We start from the raw sequence: 13,929 nt of genomic DNA on the forward strand, positions 1-13,929 counted from the left end.
GACTTCGGTCAGGAGGCAAGTTCTCTCTCAAGCCCTTGGAGATCCTTTACAAGTTGATGAAAGTACACACACAGTTCTTTTCTCCTCTCTTTGGCAGTTTGGCAACCACTGCAGGCCAATCCCTCACGCTTAGGGATAGTCTCTCCTCAGTCTCTCTGGTTCCTCTCCTCAGCAAAGGTTTCTTCTTGTTTCCCAAAAGTGATATAAAGTTCTGGGGTCTGGGTCCCCCTTTTTATCCACAGTTTCTCTTTGTTCTCTGAAGGCAGAGAGGCCTTTGCCTAGTCCAAACCAGTTCTGGTCAGTCCTAGAGCACTTTGTTGACAAGACTCCTTCTTTCCTTTCACAGTGTAGGGCAGGGACATCAGACGCACCACAGGAGGTGGAGCCAGCATTATGGAGGGAAGGCACAGCCCTATTCAGGTCCCCGGTGCAACTCCTTCCTCCCATCTGCATGCAGATCTCTCTATTCAGCCCTGTGCTGACTCATCCTGTCTCTAATTTCTACCCAGTTCCCAGAGTCAGTTAGGATTATAAGATGTAATAATCAAACTGCCCATTCTGGCCTATGGGGAACAGGTAGCCTTGCAATAGTTAAAAACGAAAATGGCTGTAATTCACTATTAGGCCACACACATCAGGGATTGTCCTACCTTTTACCTACAATGCACCCTGCCCTTGGGCCTACCATAGGGGTGACTAATATGTAGAAAAGGGAAGGTTTAGGGACTGGCAAGTGGGTGCACTTGCCAAGTCAGCATGCAATGGCAGACCTCAGACACACTTTACAAGTTGCTTCTGTGGGTGGCACAACCAGTGCTGCAAGCCCACTAGCACCATTTGATTTACAAGCCCTGGGCACACTCACTGCACTGTACTAGGGTCTGACAAGCAAACCAAATCAACCAATCATGGAGTCACTAATCCATACATCAATTTACCATAGGGAGCACTTGCACTGTGGCACTGGACAGCAGTGGCACAGTACCCAAAGCATCTATAACCAGCACAAACACATGAGGCAACAGCAAAAAATGGAAGGGAGACCCACGCTAAGGTGCCAGGTCTAACAGTGGTGCATTGCAGCTCCCTCCCGGGCCATGCCTATGGTTGTATCATCATGGCCTGAAAGGCCTAAAGGTGATGCATTGAAGCACTCTCCAGGGGTCATGCGTATGGTTGTATTCATTAAGGCCTGAGAGCCTAAAGGTAGTGCATTGAAGCTCTCTCCGGGGGCCATGTGTATGGTTGTATTCATCGAGGCCTGAAAGGCCTAAAGGTGGTGCATTGAAGCTCTCTCCGGGGGCCATGCCTGTGGTTGTATTCATCATGGCCTGAAAGGCCTAAAGGTGGTGGATTGAAGCTCTCTCTAGGGGCCATGCATATGGCTGTATTCATTATAGTCTGAAAGGCCCAAAGGTGGTTCACTGAAGCTCCCTCTAAGGACTACGTGTTTAGTTGCATTACAGTATCATGACAATGTGATGCCCTCTAGGAGCTGTTTTTAAAAGTCCAGTTTGATGGGGAAAACTGTATCAAAAGTACACACACACAGCTTGTAAACCCCACCCCTCACCCCATGGACGCTTTTCTGACAATAAGCACAGTTTCTGACACAGAAAGACTTCCTGGTTTCACTGAAGATGTTCTGGTTTCTTTGCCAATATTCTCTTCACTCCGTCATTTAACAATCATGAGAACATTCCGTGTCTTCTCTTAATTACTGTCAGAGAACGAGCAAAACTCACCACAAACAAGTCAGGAGTCACTCACCTTGGTTTGCCGCAGTATAGGTAGATTTTCCTGAAAAATAAAACACATTTCGCCAGTATTAAGGTCACAGGGGTCACTCAGCCTATCCTCTTACTGGGGGATTACAAATCTTTGTATTAGGAGGTTGGAGCAGAGAGAGGTCAGGGAATGGCAGCTCAGGGGCGTAGCAAAGTCAGGGAGATTTGGGGTGTAAATCTCACATTTCCCAACTAAAAGGTAGTGGCCCACAGGGTGAATGTGTGACGTGACTAAGGTCCTGGATGAACTGTTCCCATAAGGAGAAGAGAGAGGTGTGGTGCAGCAGGCAGAGCGTCTGACTCCGGAGCACTGGGGTCACGGTTCGATCCCCAGCGCTGGTGGTAGCTCAGCTCAACATTATGCGACTCTGGGCAATAGCTCACTTAATCTCCCCGACAGCCCCCAGCACCTTGAAACCCTTAGTGCTGAGTAGTCGTGCTTTACAAATACGAAATTTAGAAATTAGGGTCAATAGGGATTTGCATTAGGTAGATATCTGTGGCTGATTTAGAGTTTGGTGGACGGGTACTCTGTAGAAACCCGCCAAACTCAAGGTCTGCCCACCTGATTTTGAATTGGGTACACTGCAAGTTTTACGCTGACGGAGTAATTTTTTACTACGTCCAGATAAAGCTTCCTTCGACGACCTGATGGAGTAGTTGCCATTAAAATAAGCCGTCTGACCCTATATATATATTTTTTTTACACTTCGTCACTACCAGGTGTATCCTGGCGGTGAGGGAGAGTAAAAAAAAGAAAAATTACCCCACTCCATGGTAGAAAACTGTTGTGGGGGTCATTATTTTTTTTAAACAATCTCCAGCTTTTGGAATTTGTTTCTGAAAAACATCAAACTTTGGAAATCTTTGACGGCCAGCCACCATATTTGATGGAGTCATCCATTAAACGTTTCCTACACTGACAGGAGCCGCCATGACAGCGGTGCCTGCCAATGTATAGCGATGTCTGCTGAGCTGTCGAACATCTCTACATTTGGTGGGAGGAGTAAAGGTAGTAAAGTTCTCCGCCACCTTCTGCCTTTACTCCATCTGCTAAATCCTAAGTAAGGCCCCTTAGTCTACAGTGGCCCAGCGGGCAAACAACAATGCTTTGGATTACTACCCCAAGGGATTGGCAGTGGTTAGACTGTTTGCAAACATCTGTCTCATTCCCGTTCGGGTGCTTGATTGTCCGTAGTATGCCTGGAAACCGGAGAGTGGAGCAGCTTTCCAAGCGTACAACTGCTAATGTTTGCGTACTCTAAACAGTAGTATAATTGCATCCGTTCAAGGAGTACTTCTATGGGTGCAGATTTGCCACTTTATTTGTAAACCAGCCTCTACGGGCATATTTACAAAGAAATGCTGCAAAACACTGCCGCAAGCAAAGTTGCTGCACGGTGTTATGACACCTGAGGAGAGCAGAACTGAGGCATCTATTCAAAGAAATGCAGCATTTCTGCTCTCCACAGGCGCTGGCATCCTTTGGGCTGCCTTCATCCAGGGTGCAAAGGTGTCTGCGTTTTGGGCAGGACAGATTTTGTGCAGGAAGGACCACCTTCATGTGCAGCAGAGTGGCACACATGAAAAGAGGAAATAACGGGGAGAAATAAACATACGCCAGTAGCCCCTAAAAATAGCTTGCTCTCATAAAATATGGCTCGCCATAGTGAGTGGGCAAGTAGATTTCTTGATGCCTGCATGCACAAGCCATGGAAAGCCTACCTGGCGCACAATAACACAAAGTTACACATAACGACAAATGAGTGGCTTTGTAAATACCAACAAGGATTTTGCGTTGGGGCTATGTCGAAAAAGTGGCAGAACCCCAACGCAAACTCATTGTTTCAGTGACCTCAAATCTCCCCACAAGGAGTGCTCTCCAAGATTAACATATTGCCTCCAGTGCAAGGATTTCACGTCTCGTCACAAGGCGCAGACCAGGATAGTGGCACTGTTCACACCCCCTCATCCATGTCACATGGTAACCGTTCCTCAGTTAAAAGTAATTTTTTTTTACCCGCCATAAAATGTGGGGATCAGCATGTTTTTGGACATGGGCATATGTAGGGCACTCTGTGGCTACTTTGGTTACTGTTAAATCCTTTCTATGGATACATGGGGGTGTCTGGGCCCCTGTGCCCCAAGGCTGCCAAGCTCTCCAGACATAGAATGCCTCACTCTGTACATTCTTCTGGGAGTCGCCTTAAAGCGGGGTAAGAAGGTCACAGTATCTTTGGTCAAGAAAGACCTAATGTGGGGTAAGAATGAGGTTACTTACTTGTAACTCCAGTTTCCCCGTACACTTCTTTTGCAGTTTTCTTTGACATTTTAATCGAGTACTCACTCCTTTTACCTTTACAAAAGATAGGCACAGGGTGCAAAAAAGGGGTGGCCAAAACTTTGTGATTTTTTTACATGCCTTTTACACTTATTACACGTGGCCAGCCACCTGCATGAAAAATTTATACAAGGTAGGCACTCACATGTTGTAACTATACAATGGCCACTGACTACAGTTTTAAATACTTACTGTTAGACCTGGCATCTTTTGGCATGGGAGTAGTGCTCTCACAACTGAACGAAAGAGGCTTAGTCCTCCCTGTATTCTTCCTTAGCAGGAGACTACTACCCCGGGAACATAGGTCGCGTGCAATAGAGCAAGAAGTTTTTGCTGTGGTCTGGGAACTTGGGGCATATTAACAAGAAACGGCATTATAATTATCACCGCTTTAGCGGCAGAAAACTGCCGCTACAGCGGCGATAATGGGCTTGATAATATGCCCTTGAGAATTCCCATAGAAGCCCATGTTGACACCAGAACATGGGCTTCTATGGGAATTCTCTGCAGTTTTCTGCCGCTAAAGCGGCGATAATTTTAACGCCGTGCTTGATAATATGCCCCTTAAGAAGTTAAGACCCTACCTGTTTGGGACTCACCTCTGAGTTCAGGCAGACCACAGGCCCCTCAGATGGTTAATGCAGATGAGGGGTGAGAACCCAAAACTGTTGAGGTGGTCCATCTCCCTACAGGGAATGGACTTTATGGTGGATACAGAACACGCCAATGCTGATGGTCTGTCCAGGTTCTTCCGCCTTACTGAAGAGAACTCTCAGGTGGTCGGGTAGTTCTCCCTACTTTCAGCTGGAGCAGACATGTGTTAGACCTGGCATCTTTAGGCGTGTTTCCCCTGTCTTTTTGCTTTCTGGCCTCCTGTATTTGATGGTACGTTGGACTTTGTTTTGCTGGTTTAATGCCTCTGCGCACTTTCTCACTGCTGTTCAGTTTTAAAGTGCTAGTGCTCTTACTCTAAATTGTGTTTTTTTGGATTGGTGTTTCCTTGTTTGACCTTTTTGATTTACTGGTATGTCCCTAGGGAAGTGCTCAAGGTGTGCCAGGGGCGTATACATCAAATGCTGCTAGTGGGCCTGCAGCACTGATTGTACCACCCACCTGTAGCCCTGAAAAGGCATCTCAGACCTGCCACTGCAGTGTCTGCGCACAGTTTTACACTGCCATATCAACCTGGCAAGTGCATCCACTTGCCAGGCCCAAACCTTCCCTTTTCTTACATGTTAGGCACCCCTCAGGCAAGCCCTGCGTACCCCCATGGGCAGGCTGCTATGTATGTGAAAGGTAGGACATTTACTGGTGTGAGTGTGACATGTCCTGCCTTTCCTGGGTTAGTCAGGGCTGGACTGAATAGACCTTCCACAATGCTGTCTCCACCTCCAGCGAGGAAACTGGACCAGAGAGAACAGAACTGGTTTGGACTGAGTTAAGAGTCTCTCTGCCACAAGAGAACAAAGGAAAATGTGGTATAAATATTGGGGCGACGCCTACCGACGTTCCTGTTTCAACCTCGAGGAGTTCGATCTGCAACGCATGCGACTTCAAGGTCCCCACGACTCCTGCACCGACCTCCGGAACAGATGCTTGCCAACGTCAGCTATTCAGAGCTCAACGAGAGGTCACCGACACCCTGCATTTCCAAAGGTACTGTTTTGCGGGTCTCCCAGATGCCGTAGCTGGCCCTTGACGCCGCAGTCAGCCAGAACTGTTTGGATTTGTTCTTCACGACCCTGTGATAGCCCCGGATGGAGCTATCGACTTCAAGGAATTGTATTTAAAGTCTATGTTTGATTACTGATATTTTGAAGACCTGTATGGTGGATGCTTATCGTTTTGGTCTTGTTTGCAAAGATAAAATATTGGATATTTTCCTAAAGCTGGTGTGGTGTCCTTTTGTGGTGTTTTCACTGTATTGCTGCTGGTTATGTGCAAATACTTTACACACAGCCTCTGAGATAAGCCAAGCAACTAAGGGAGTGAGCAGGGGTTATTTTAGAAGTGTATCCCCCTTATCTTGATTAGGAAGAAGGGTCCCTACTTGGACAGGGTAAAAACCTGCCAACCAGAGACCCCCATTTCTAAGACTTCCCATTCAATTAAGTGTTTTGATTCAGTATTTCCATTAAAATTCTGAGCTTCTCCAGCAGTGAATCTTCCCAGGTTTTCCGCACACTGCATCGTCTCTTGGATTTCAGGTGAACAGAGTATGTAATCTGATTGAGTGCTCAGATCATGGACTAGATTGTAGCAGGAGAATTCCCTCTTTGTTGGGTGTAATACCCCTCAAGTGTCCTTCAGCTCCAAGCCATTGGTCCATTTGATTAATGATTTCATTGTTTTAGACAAAGATGCCCTTGCTACTTAAGGACAGGATCTGTCTAAATCAATATTTTGAATGCTGTTAATGTCTCTTTCTAGTAATAAGCGTGTTTGTGGCCATTTTGCATGTAGTGTTGTTATTTTTGCACAAAAGCAATGCTGGTCAGTGTTTGGGGAATGGAGACTGCCTATCACTACTTCTATTCCGTCTACTCTTCCTTTCCATAGGACATATCGCTCTTCTTTGTATATTTGCGTCCTCTGCTTGAGAAAGGGATCCCATGTCGGATCAACATCGAAATCTCTCCCATATATGACAAAAAGCCTCCAGCATGTGAATGGCCTCTCAATCTCTTCTGCAGCTCAATTATTTATTTCCCACATAGATGTGTCTCTTGTAGGAGAGCTGTATGAACACCCCTTCAGCGGTGATATAAGTATACCTTAAATGGTTTAGTACCTCATCCCATTACTCGGACATTCCAAGTTATTTTATGCCCTACGTGTGTAACCTCTTAGTATGATTTCTGAACGCCCACACCCCAAGAGAGCCTCAGCAAATCTCCTTCAATTAAATATATTGGTAACTAACAGTCTCCCCTATGTTCCCCTCTAGTGGAGAGACTCTCTGTTGGCGGGCGGTGGTAAAAGGTATGATCTTGTACAGTTTTCCCCTGTACCCTTCTCAATCCAGCACTTAGTCTCAATTCACCTTGGATCAATGTTTTGTTGATTTCAGTTTATATTTCTCTGTTCATTTTGACATCCCATCTTTGCTGCATCGTGGTTCGTCTGCCATTCGTGACGTCAACATAGGAGCGTCCAGATCCCTCTTTACAGATCTGCTTGAGTTTGATTCTCAGCTCGAGGAACCCTGCAATGATCCTCTGCTGTATTTCTAGGATCTGTTGTGTATTTTCTTCATGGTAGTGGTTGTTCGTCTTTCCCCCTTTGTCTGACTTCTTGTCGGTTTCCGCAGTAGCTATCTTCTGAGGCCTCTCCTCTGTGGTTTTGGAGGTTCATACAGTCATTTGTATGTATGTACATGTATGGTATTTCTATAGCCACTAAGACAGCAGAGCGCTGTACGGGGTCAAAGACAAGCTTAGAGTGATAGGAGAGATAGCTGGGTCGATGAGGGTTAAATCATTCTAACGTAGTGGTCTTTGAAGAGGTTGTTGATAGTGTCCTGCCTGCTGGTGTACAGAGAACGGTATTCCTAGTTTTTTGCCCTGAGCTGTGCCCTCAGGGTAGCACTTTCTGCCATTCAAAATTACTACTTTTGAACCATTCCTGAAAATACTTGGGGGAGGCAGAACTTTCCTCAAAATATTGCAGGACTGGAGTTGGAATACTAAATAAGCCTCCTGGAATATTTGGGGTACGTTGGTTGTTCCCCAAATATTCTAGGACTGTTGTTAGAATAGTAATTGTGACCCTCGCTCAGTTCACAGCTATCACACCACAGCGCACAGTACCTTGTACCCTCTATCATGGCACTGCTATCATTCCACAGCACACAGTACCTTGTACCCTCTCTCAGGGCACTGCAATCACACCACAGCACACAGTACATTGTACCCTCTCTCAGGGCACTGCAATCACACCACAGCACGCAATACCTTTGGCCCTTTCTCAGGGTACAGCTATTAACCCACAGGACACAGAACCTTGTACCCTCTCTCAGGGCACTGCTATCAGCACAGCACACAGTACCTTGTACCCTCTCTCAGGCCACTGCTATCACACCACAGCACACAGTGCCTTGTACCCTCTCTCAGGGCACTGCTATCACCCCACGGGACAAAGAACCTTGTACCCTCGCTCAGTTCACAGCTATCACACCACAGCACACAGTACCTTGTATCCTCTCTCAGGGCACTGCTATCACACCACAGCACACAGTGCATTGTACCCTCTCTCAGGGCACTGCTATCATTCCACAGCACACAGTACCTTGTACCCTCTCTCAGGCCACTGCTATCACACCACAGCACACAGTGCCTTGTACCCTCTCTCAGGGCACTGTTATCACCCCACGGGACAAAGAACCTTGTACCCTCGCTCAGTTCACAGCTATCACACCACAGCACACAGTACCTTGTATCCTCTCTCAGGGCACTGCTATCACACCACAGCACACAGTGCATTGTACCCTCTCTCAGGGCACTGCTATCATTCCACAGCACACAGTACCTTGTACTCTCTCTCAGGGCACTGCTATCACACCACATCACACAATAACTTTGGCCCTTTCTCAGGGTACAGCTATTAACCCAATGAAACCAGCAGAAGGTGCACAGTCCGTTCAGAACAAAATAGCAGAACAATAGTTATTGTAGAGAAGTACATGAGATCCTGCAAATAGTTGGGACAACCCCTCACAGGAGGTAGGAGTCCATCAGCCCACCCTTATTGGCGGAGCATCGCCATCTGGTACTCCTGGGAATCACTGTCTGAGCCCGGGTCGCAGATCTCCAAGGACTCTGCCTGGTGCGCAGGCCAGTGATACCCAGAAAGAAAATAAACTCCTGCCAGGGTGTGTACCCAAATAGTCGAGGGCTCCAGTGATGTGCAGTGCAAGAAAGTGATGTGAAGTTAAAAATGAATACTTGATCAAAAAATGTGTTTAATGTGGATCAACCAAGTTTCATGTCTAAAAGAACCTATAGTCTGATATGAATTTTACAGGCTAATAATTGGTTCGTGTAAAAGTGTGGTCAACATGTTTCAGCCGTTGCGGTCACTTGACCCGGCTTTCATCAGGACCGAAAGAACAACAAAAACAGCTACTGCCAAACTAATTATAAAGTGAAAGAACTAGACCCATGCAAACCAAATGTGAGTGTGGGGTACGATCGTGGCAATTGCCACCCTACCAGAAAAGTCTCATACTTGAGCGTAAGAACAATGTCTTCATTCCTGAAAAAGAATATAAACATAAACCTCATGCATATCAAAACAAAACTACTAATCGCCAATAACTATTGTTCTGCTATTTTGTTCTGAACGGACTGTGCACCTTCTGCTGGTTTCATTGTGTCTATTTGGGATTGAAGGTGTTTCAGTCCTTAAACCCAGTCCCCTCTGTTTTTGACCCTCTTATAAATTTGTTGTTTGGTACAGCTATTAACCCACAGGACACAGAACCTTGTACCCTCTCTCAGGGCACTGCTATCAGCACAGCACACAGTACCTTGTACCCTCTCTCAGGCCACTGCTATCACACCACAGCACACAGTGCCTTGTACCCTCTCTCAGGGCACTGCTATCACCCCACAGGACAAAGAACCTTGTACCCTCGCTCAGTTCACAGCTATCACACCACAGCACACAGTACCTTGTACCCTCTCTCAGGGCACTGCTATCACACCACAGAACACAGTACCTTGTACCCTCTCTCAGGGCACTGCTATCAGCACAGCACACAGTACCTTGTACCCTCGCTCAGTTCACAGCTATCACACCACAGCCCACAGTACCTTGTACCCTCTCTTAGGGCACTGCTATCATACCACAGCACACAGTAACTTGTACTCACTCTTAGGGCATTGCTTTTGCACCACAGCACACAGTACCTTGTACCCTCTCTCAGGGCACTGCTATTAACCCACAGGACACAGTACCTTGTACCCTCTCTTAGGGCACTGCTATCAGCACAGCACACAGTACCTTGTATCCTCTCTCAGGGCACTGCTATCACCCCACAGGACAGAGAACTTTGTACCCTCGCTCAGTTCACAGCTATCACACCACAGCACACAGTACCTTGTACCCTCTCTTAGGGCACTGCTATCACACCACAGCACACAGTAGCGTGTACCCTCTCTCATGGCACTGCTATCATACCACAGGAGACAGTACCTTGTACCCTCTCTTTGGGCACTGCTTTTGCACCACAACACCTTGTACTCTCTCTCAGGGCACTGCTATCATACCACAGCACACAGTACATTGTACCCTCTCCCAGGGCACTGCCATCACACCACAGCACACAGTACCTTGTACCCTCTCTCAGGGCACTGTCACCACAGCACAGTGTACCTGGTACCCTCTCTTAGGGCACTGCTATCGCACTATAACACACACTACCTCATACCCTCTCAGGGCACTGCTATCACACTAGAGCACACAGTACCTTGTACCCTCTCTCAGGGCATTGCTATCACACCACAGCACACAGTGCCTTGTACCATCTCCCATGGCACAGCTATCCCACCACAGCACACAGTACCTTGTACCCTCTCTCAGGGCACTGCTATCACACCACAGCACACTGTGCCTTGTACCCTCTCTCAGGGCACTACTATCACCCCACAGGACACAAAACCTTGTACCCTTGCTCTGTTCACAACAATCACACCACAGCACACAGTACCTTGTACCCTCTCTCAGGGCACTGCTATCACACCACAGCACACAGTACTTTGTACCCTCTCTCAGGGCACTGTCAGCACAGCACACAGTACCTTGTACCTCTCTCATGAAGCTGCTATCATACCACAGCACACAGTAGCTTGTACCCTCTGTCAGGGCACTGCTATCACACCACAGGGCATAGTACCTTGTACCCTCTCTCAGGGCACTGCTATCACACCACAGCACACAATACCTTTGGCCCTTTCTCAGGGTACAGCTATTAACCCAAAGGACTCAGTACCTTGTACCCACTTTGAGGGTACGGCTATCAGCACAGAACTCAGTACCTTGTATCCTCTCTCAGGGCACTGCTATCACACCACAGCACACAATACCTTGTATCCTCTCTCTGGGCACTGCTATCACACCACAGCACACTGTACCTTGTACCCTCTCTCAGGGTACTGCTATCACACCACAGCACACAGTACCTTGTACCCTCTCTCGAGGTACTGCGATCACCCCACAGGACACAGTACCTTGTACCCTCGCTCAGTTCACAGCTATCACACCACAGCACACAGTACCTTGTATTTTCTCTCAGGGCACTGCTATCACACCACAGCACACTGTACCTTGTACCCTCTCTCAGGGTACTGCTATCACACCACAGCACACAGTACCTTGTACCCTCTCTCGAGGTACTGCGATCACAGCACAGAACACATTACCTTGTACCCTCTCTCGAGGTACTGCGATCACAGCACAGCACACAGTACCTTGTACCCTCTCTCACGGCACTGCTATCAGCACAGCACACAGTACCTTGTATCCTCTCTCGGGGCCCTGCTATCACACCAAAGCACACAGTACCTTATATCCTCTCTCAGGGCACTGCTATCACCCCACAGGACATAGTTCTTTGTACCCACTCCCAGGGCACATCTATCACACCATAGCACACAGTACCTTCCACCCTCTCTCAGGGCTCAGCTTTCAGCACAGCACACAGTACCTTGTACCCTCTCTCAAGGCACTGCTATCAGCACAGCACACAGTGTCTTGTACCCTCTCTCAAGGCACTGCTATCACCCCACAGGACATAGTACCTTGTACCCTCGCTCAGTTCACAGCTATCACACCACAGCACACAGTACCTTGTATTTTCTCTCAGGGCACTGCTATCACACCACAGCACACAGTACCTTGTACCCTCTCTCGAGGTACTGCGATCACAGCACAGAACACATTACCTTGTACCCTCTCTCAGGGCTCAGCTTTCAGCACAGCACACAGTACCTTGTACCCTCTCTCACGGCACTGCTATCAGCACAGCACACAGTACCTTGTACCCTGTCTCGGGCCCCTGCTATCACACCAAAGCACACAGTACCTTGTATCCTCTCTCAGGGCAGTGCTATCACCCTACACGACATAGTTCCTTGTACCCTCTCTCAGGGTACTACTATCACAACACAGCACACAGTACCTTGTATCCTCCCTCAAGGCACTGCTATCAGCACAGCACACAGTGGCTTGTACCCTCTCTCAAGGCACTGCTATCACCCCACAGGACATAGTACCTTGTACCCTCGCTCAGTTCACAGCTATCACACCACAGCACACAGTACCTTGTATTTTCTCTCAGGGCACTGCTATCACACCACAGCACACAGTACCTTGTACCCTCTCTCGAGGTACTGCGATCACAGCACAGAACACATTACCTTGTACCCTCTCTCAGGGCTCAGCTTTTAGCACAGCACACAATACCTTGTGCCCTCTCTTAGGGCACTGCTATCAGCACAGCACACAGTACCTTGTACCCTCTCTCAGGGCACTGCTATCACACCCGATAACACAGTACCTTGTACATTCTGTCAGGGCACTGCTATCACACTGCAGCACACATTACTTTGTACGCTCTCTCAGGGCACTGCTATCACACCACAGCACACAGTACCTTGTACCCTCTCTCAGGTCACTTCTATCACACCATAGCACACAGTACCTTGTACCCTCTCTTAGGGCACTGCTATCACACCACAGCACACAGTATCTTGTATCCTCTCTCAGGGCACTGCTATCACATCACAGTACCTTGTACCCTCTCTCAGGGCACTGCCATCACACCACAGCACACTGTACCTTGTACCCTCTCTCAGAGCACTGCTATCACACTACAGCACACAGTGCCTTGTACCCTCTCTCACGGCACTGCTATCACACCACAGCACACAGTGCCTTGTACCCTCTCTCAGGGCACAGCTATCACACCACAGCACACAGTACCTTGTTCCCTCTCTCGCGGCACTGGTATCACACCACAGCACACAGTGCCTTGTACCCTCTCTCAGGGCATTGCTATCACCCCACAGGACACAGAACATTGTACCTTCGCTCACTTCACAGCTATCACACCACAGCACAAAGTACCTTGTACCCTCTCTCAGGGCACTGCCATCACACCACAACACACAGTACCTTGTACCCCCTCTCAGGGCACTGTCAGCAGAGCACACAGTACATTGTACCCTCTCTCATGGCACTGCTATCATCCACAGCACATAGTACCTTGTACCTTCTCTCAGGGCACTGATATCACAAGACAACACACAATACCTTTGGCCCTTTCTCAGGGTACAGCTATTAAACTATAGGGCACAGTACCTTGTATCCTCTCTCAGTGCACTGCTATCACACCACAGTACACAGTGCCTTGTACCCTCTCTCAGGGCACTGCTATCACACCACAGCACACAGTACCTTGTACCCTCGCTCAGTTCACAGCTATCACCCCACAGCACACAGTACCTTGTATTCTCTCTCAGGGCACTGCTATCACACCACAGCACACAGTCCCTTCTACCCTCTAAGGGCACTGCTTTCACACCACAGCACACAGTACCTTGTACCCTCTCTCAGGGTACTGCTATCACACCACAACACACAGTACCTTGTATCCTCTCTCACGGCACAGCTATCACCCCACAGGACACAGTACCTTGAACCCTCGCCCAGTTCAAAACTACCACCCCACAGCAAACAGTACCTTGTATTCTCTCTCAGGGCAATGATATCACACCACAGCACACAGTCCCTTGTACCCTC

General features: G+C 48.1%; 1 protein-coding gene across 2 annotated transcripts in view; it reads right to left on the minus strand.

The window, feature by feature from the left end:
- The window catches only part of LOC146869771 (class I histocompatibility antigen, Gogo-C*0203 alpha chain-like), a 320,615-nt gene that overhangs the window by 35,828 nt on the left and 270,858 nt on the right, over positions 1–13,929 (minus strand). The window contains exon 6 of one of the 2 annotated variants that reach the window (XM_085614990.1): positions 1,771–1,800. The exons of the other annotated variant lie outside the window; for it this stretch is intronic. Coding sequence (XP_085471116.1) covers positions 1,771–1,800 — 30 coding nt within the window. The remainder of the gene's footprint in view (positions 1–1,770; positions 1,801–13,929) is intronic. 2 annotated transcript variants of the gene reach the window in all.

The sequence above is a fragment of the Triturus cristatus genome, chromosome 1_1 (genome assembly GCF_964204655.1).
Source record: "Triturus cristatus chromosome 1_1, aTriCri1.1, whole genome shotgun sequence".
In the NCBI taxonomy this organism is placed as follows: Eukaryota; Metazoa; Chordata; class Amphibia; order Caudata; family Salamandridae; genus Triturus; species Triturus cristatus.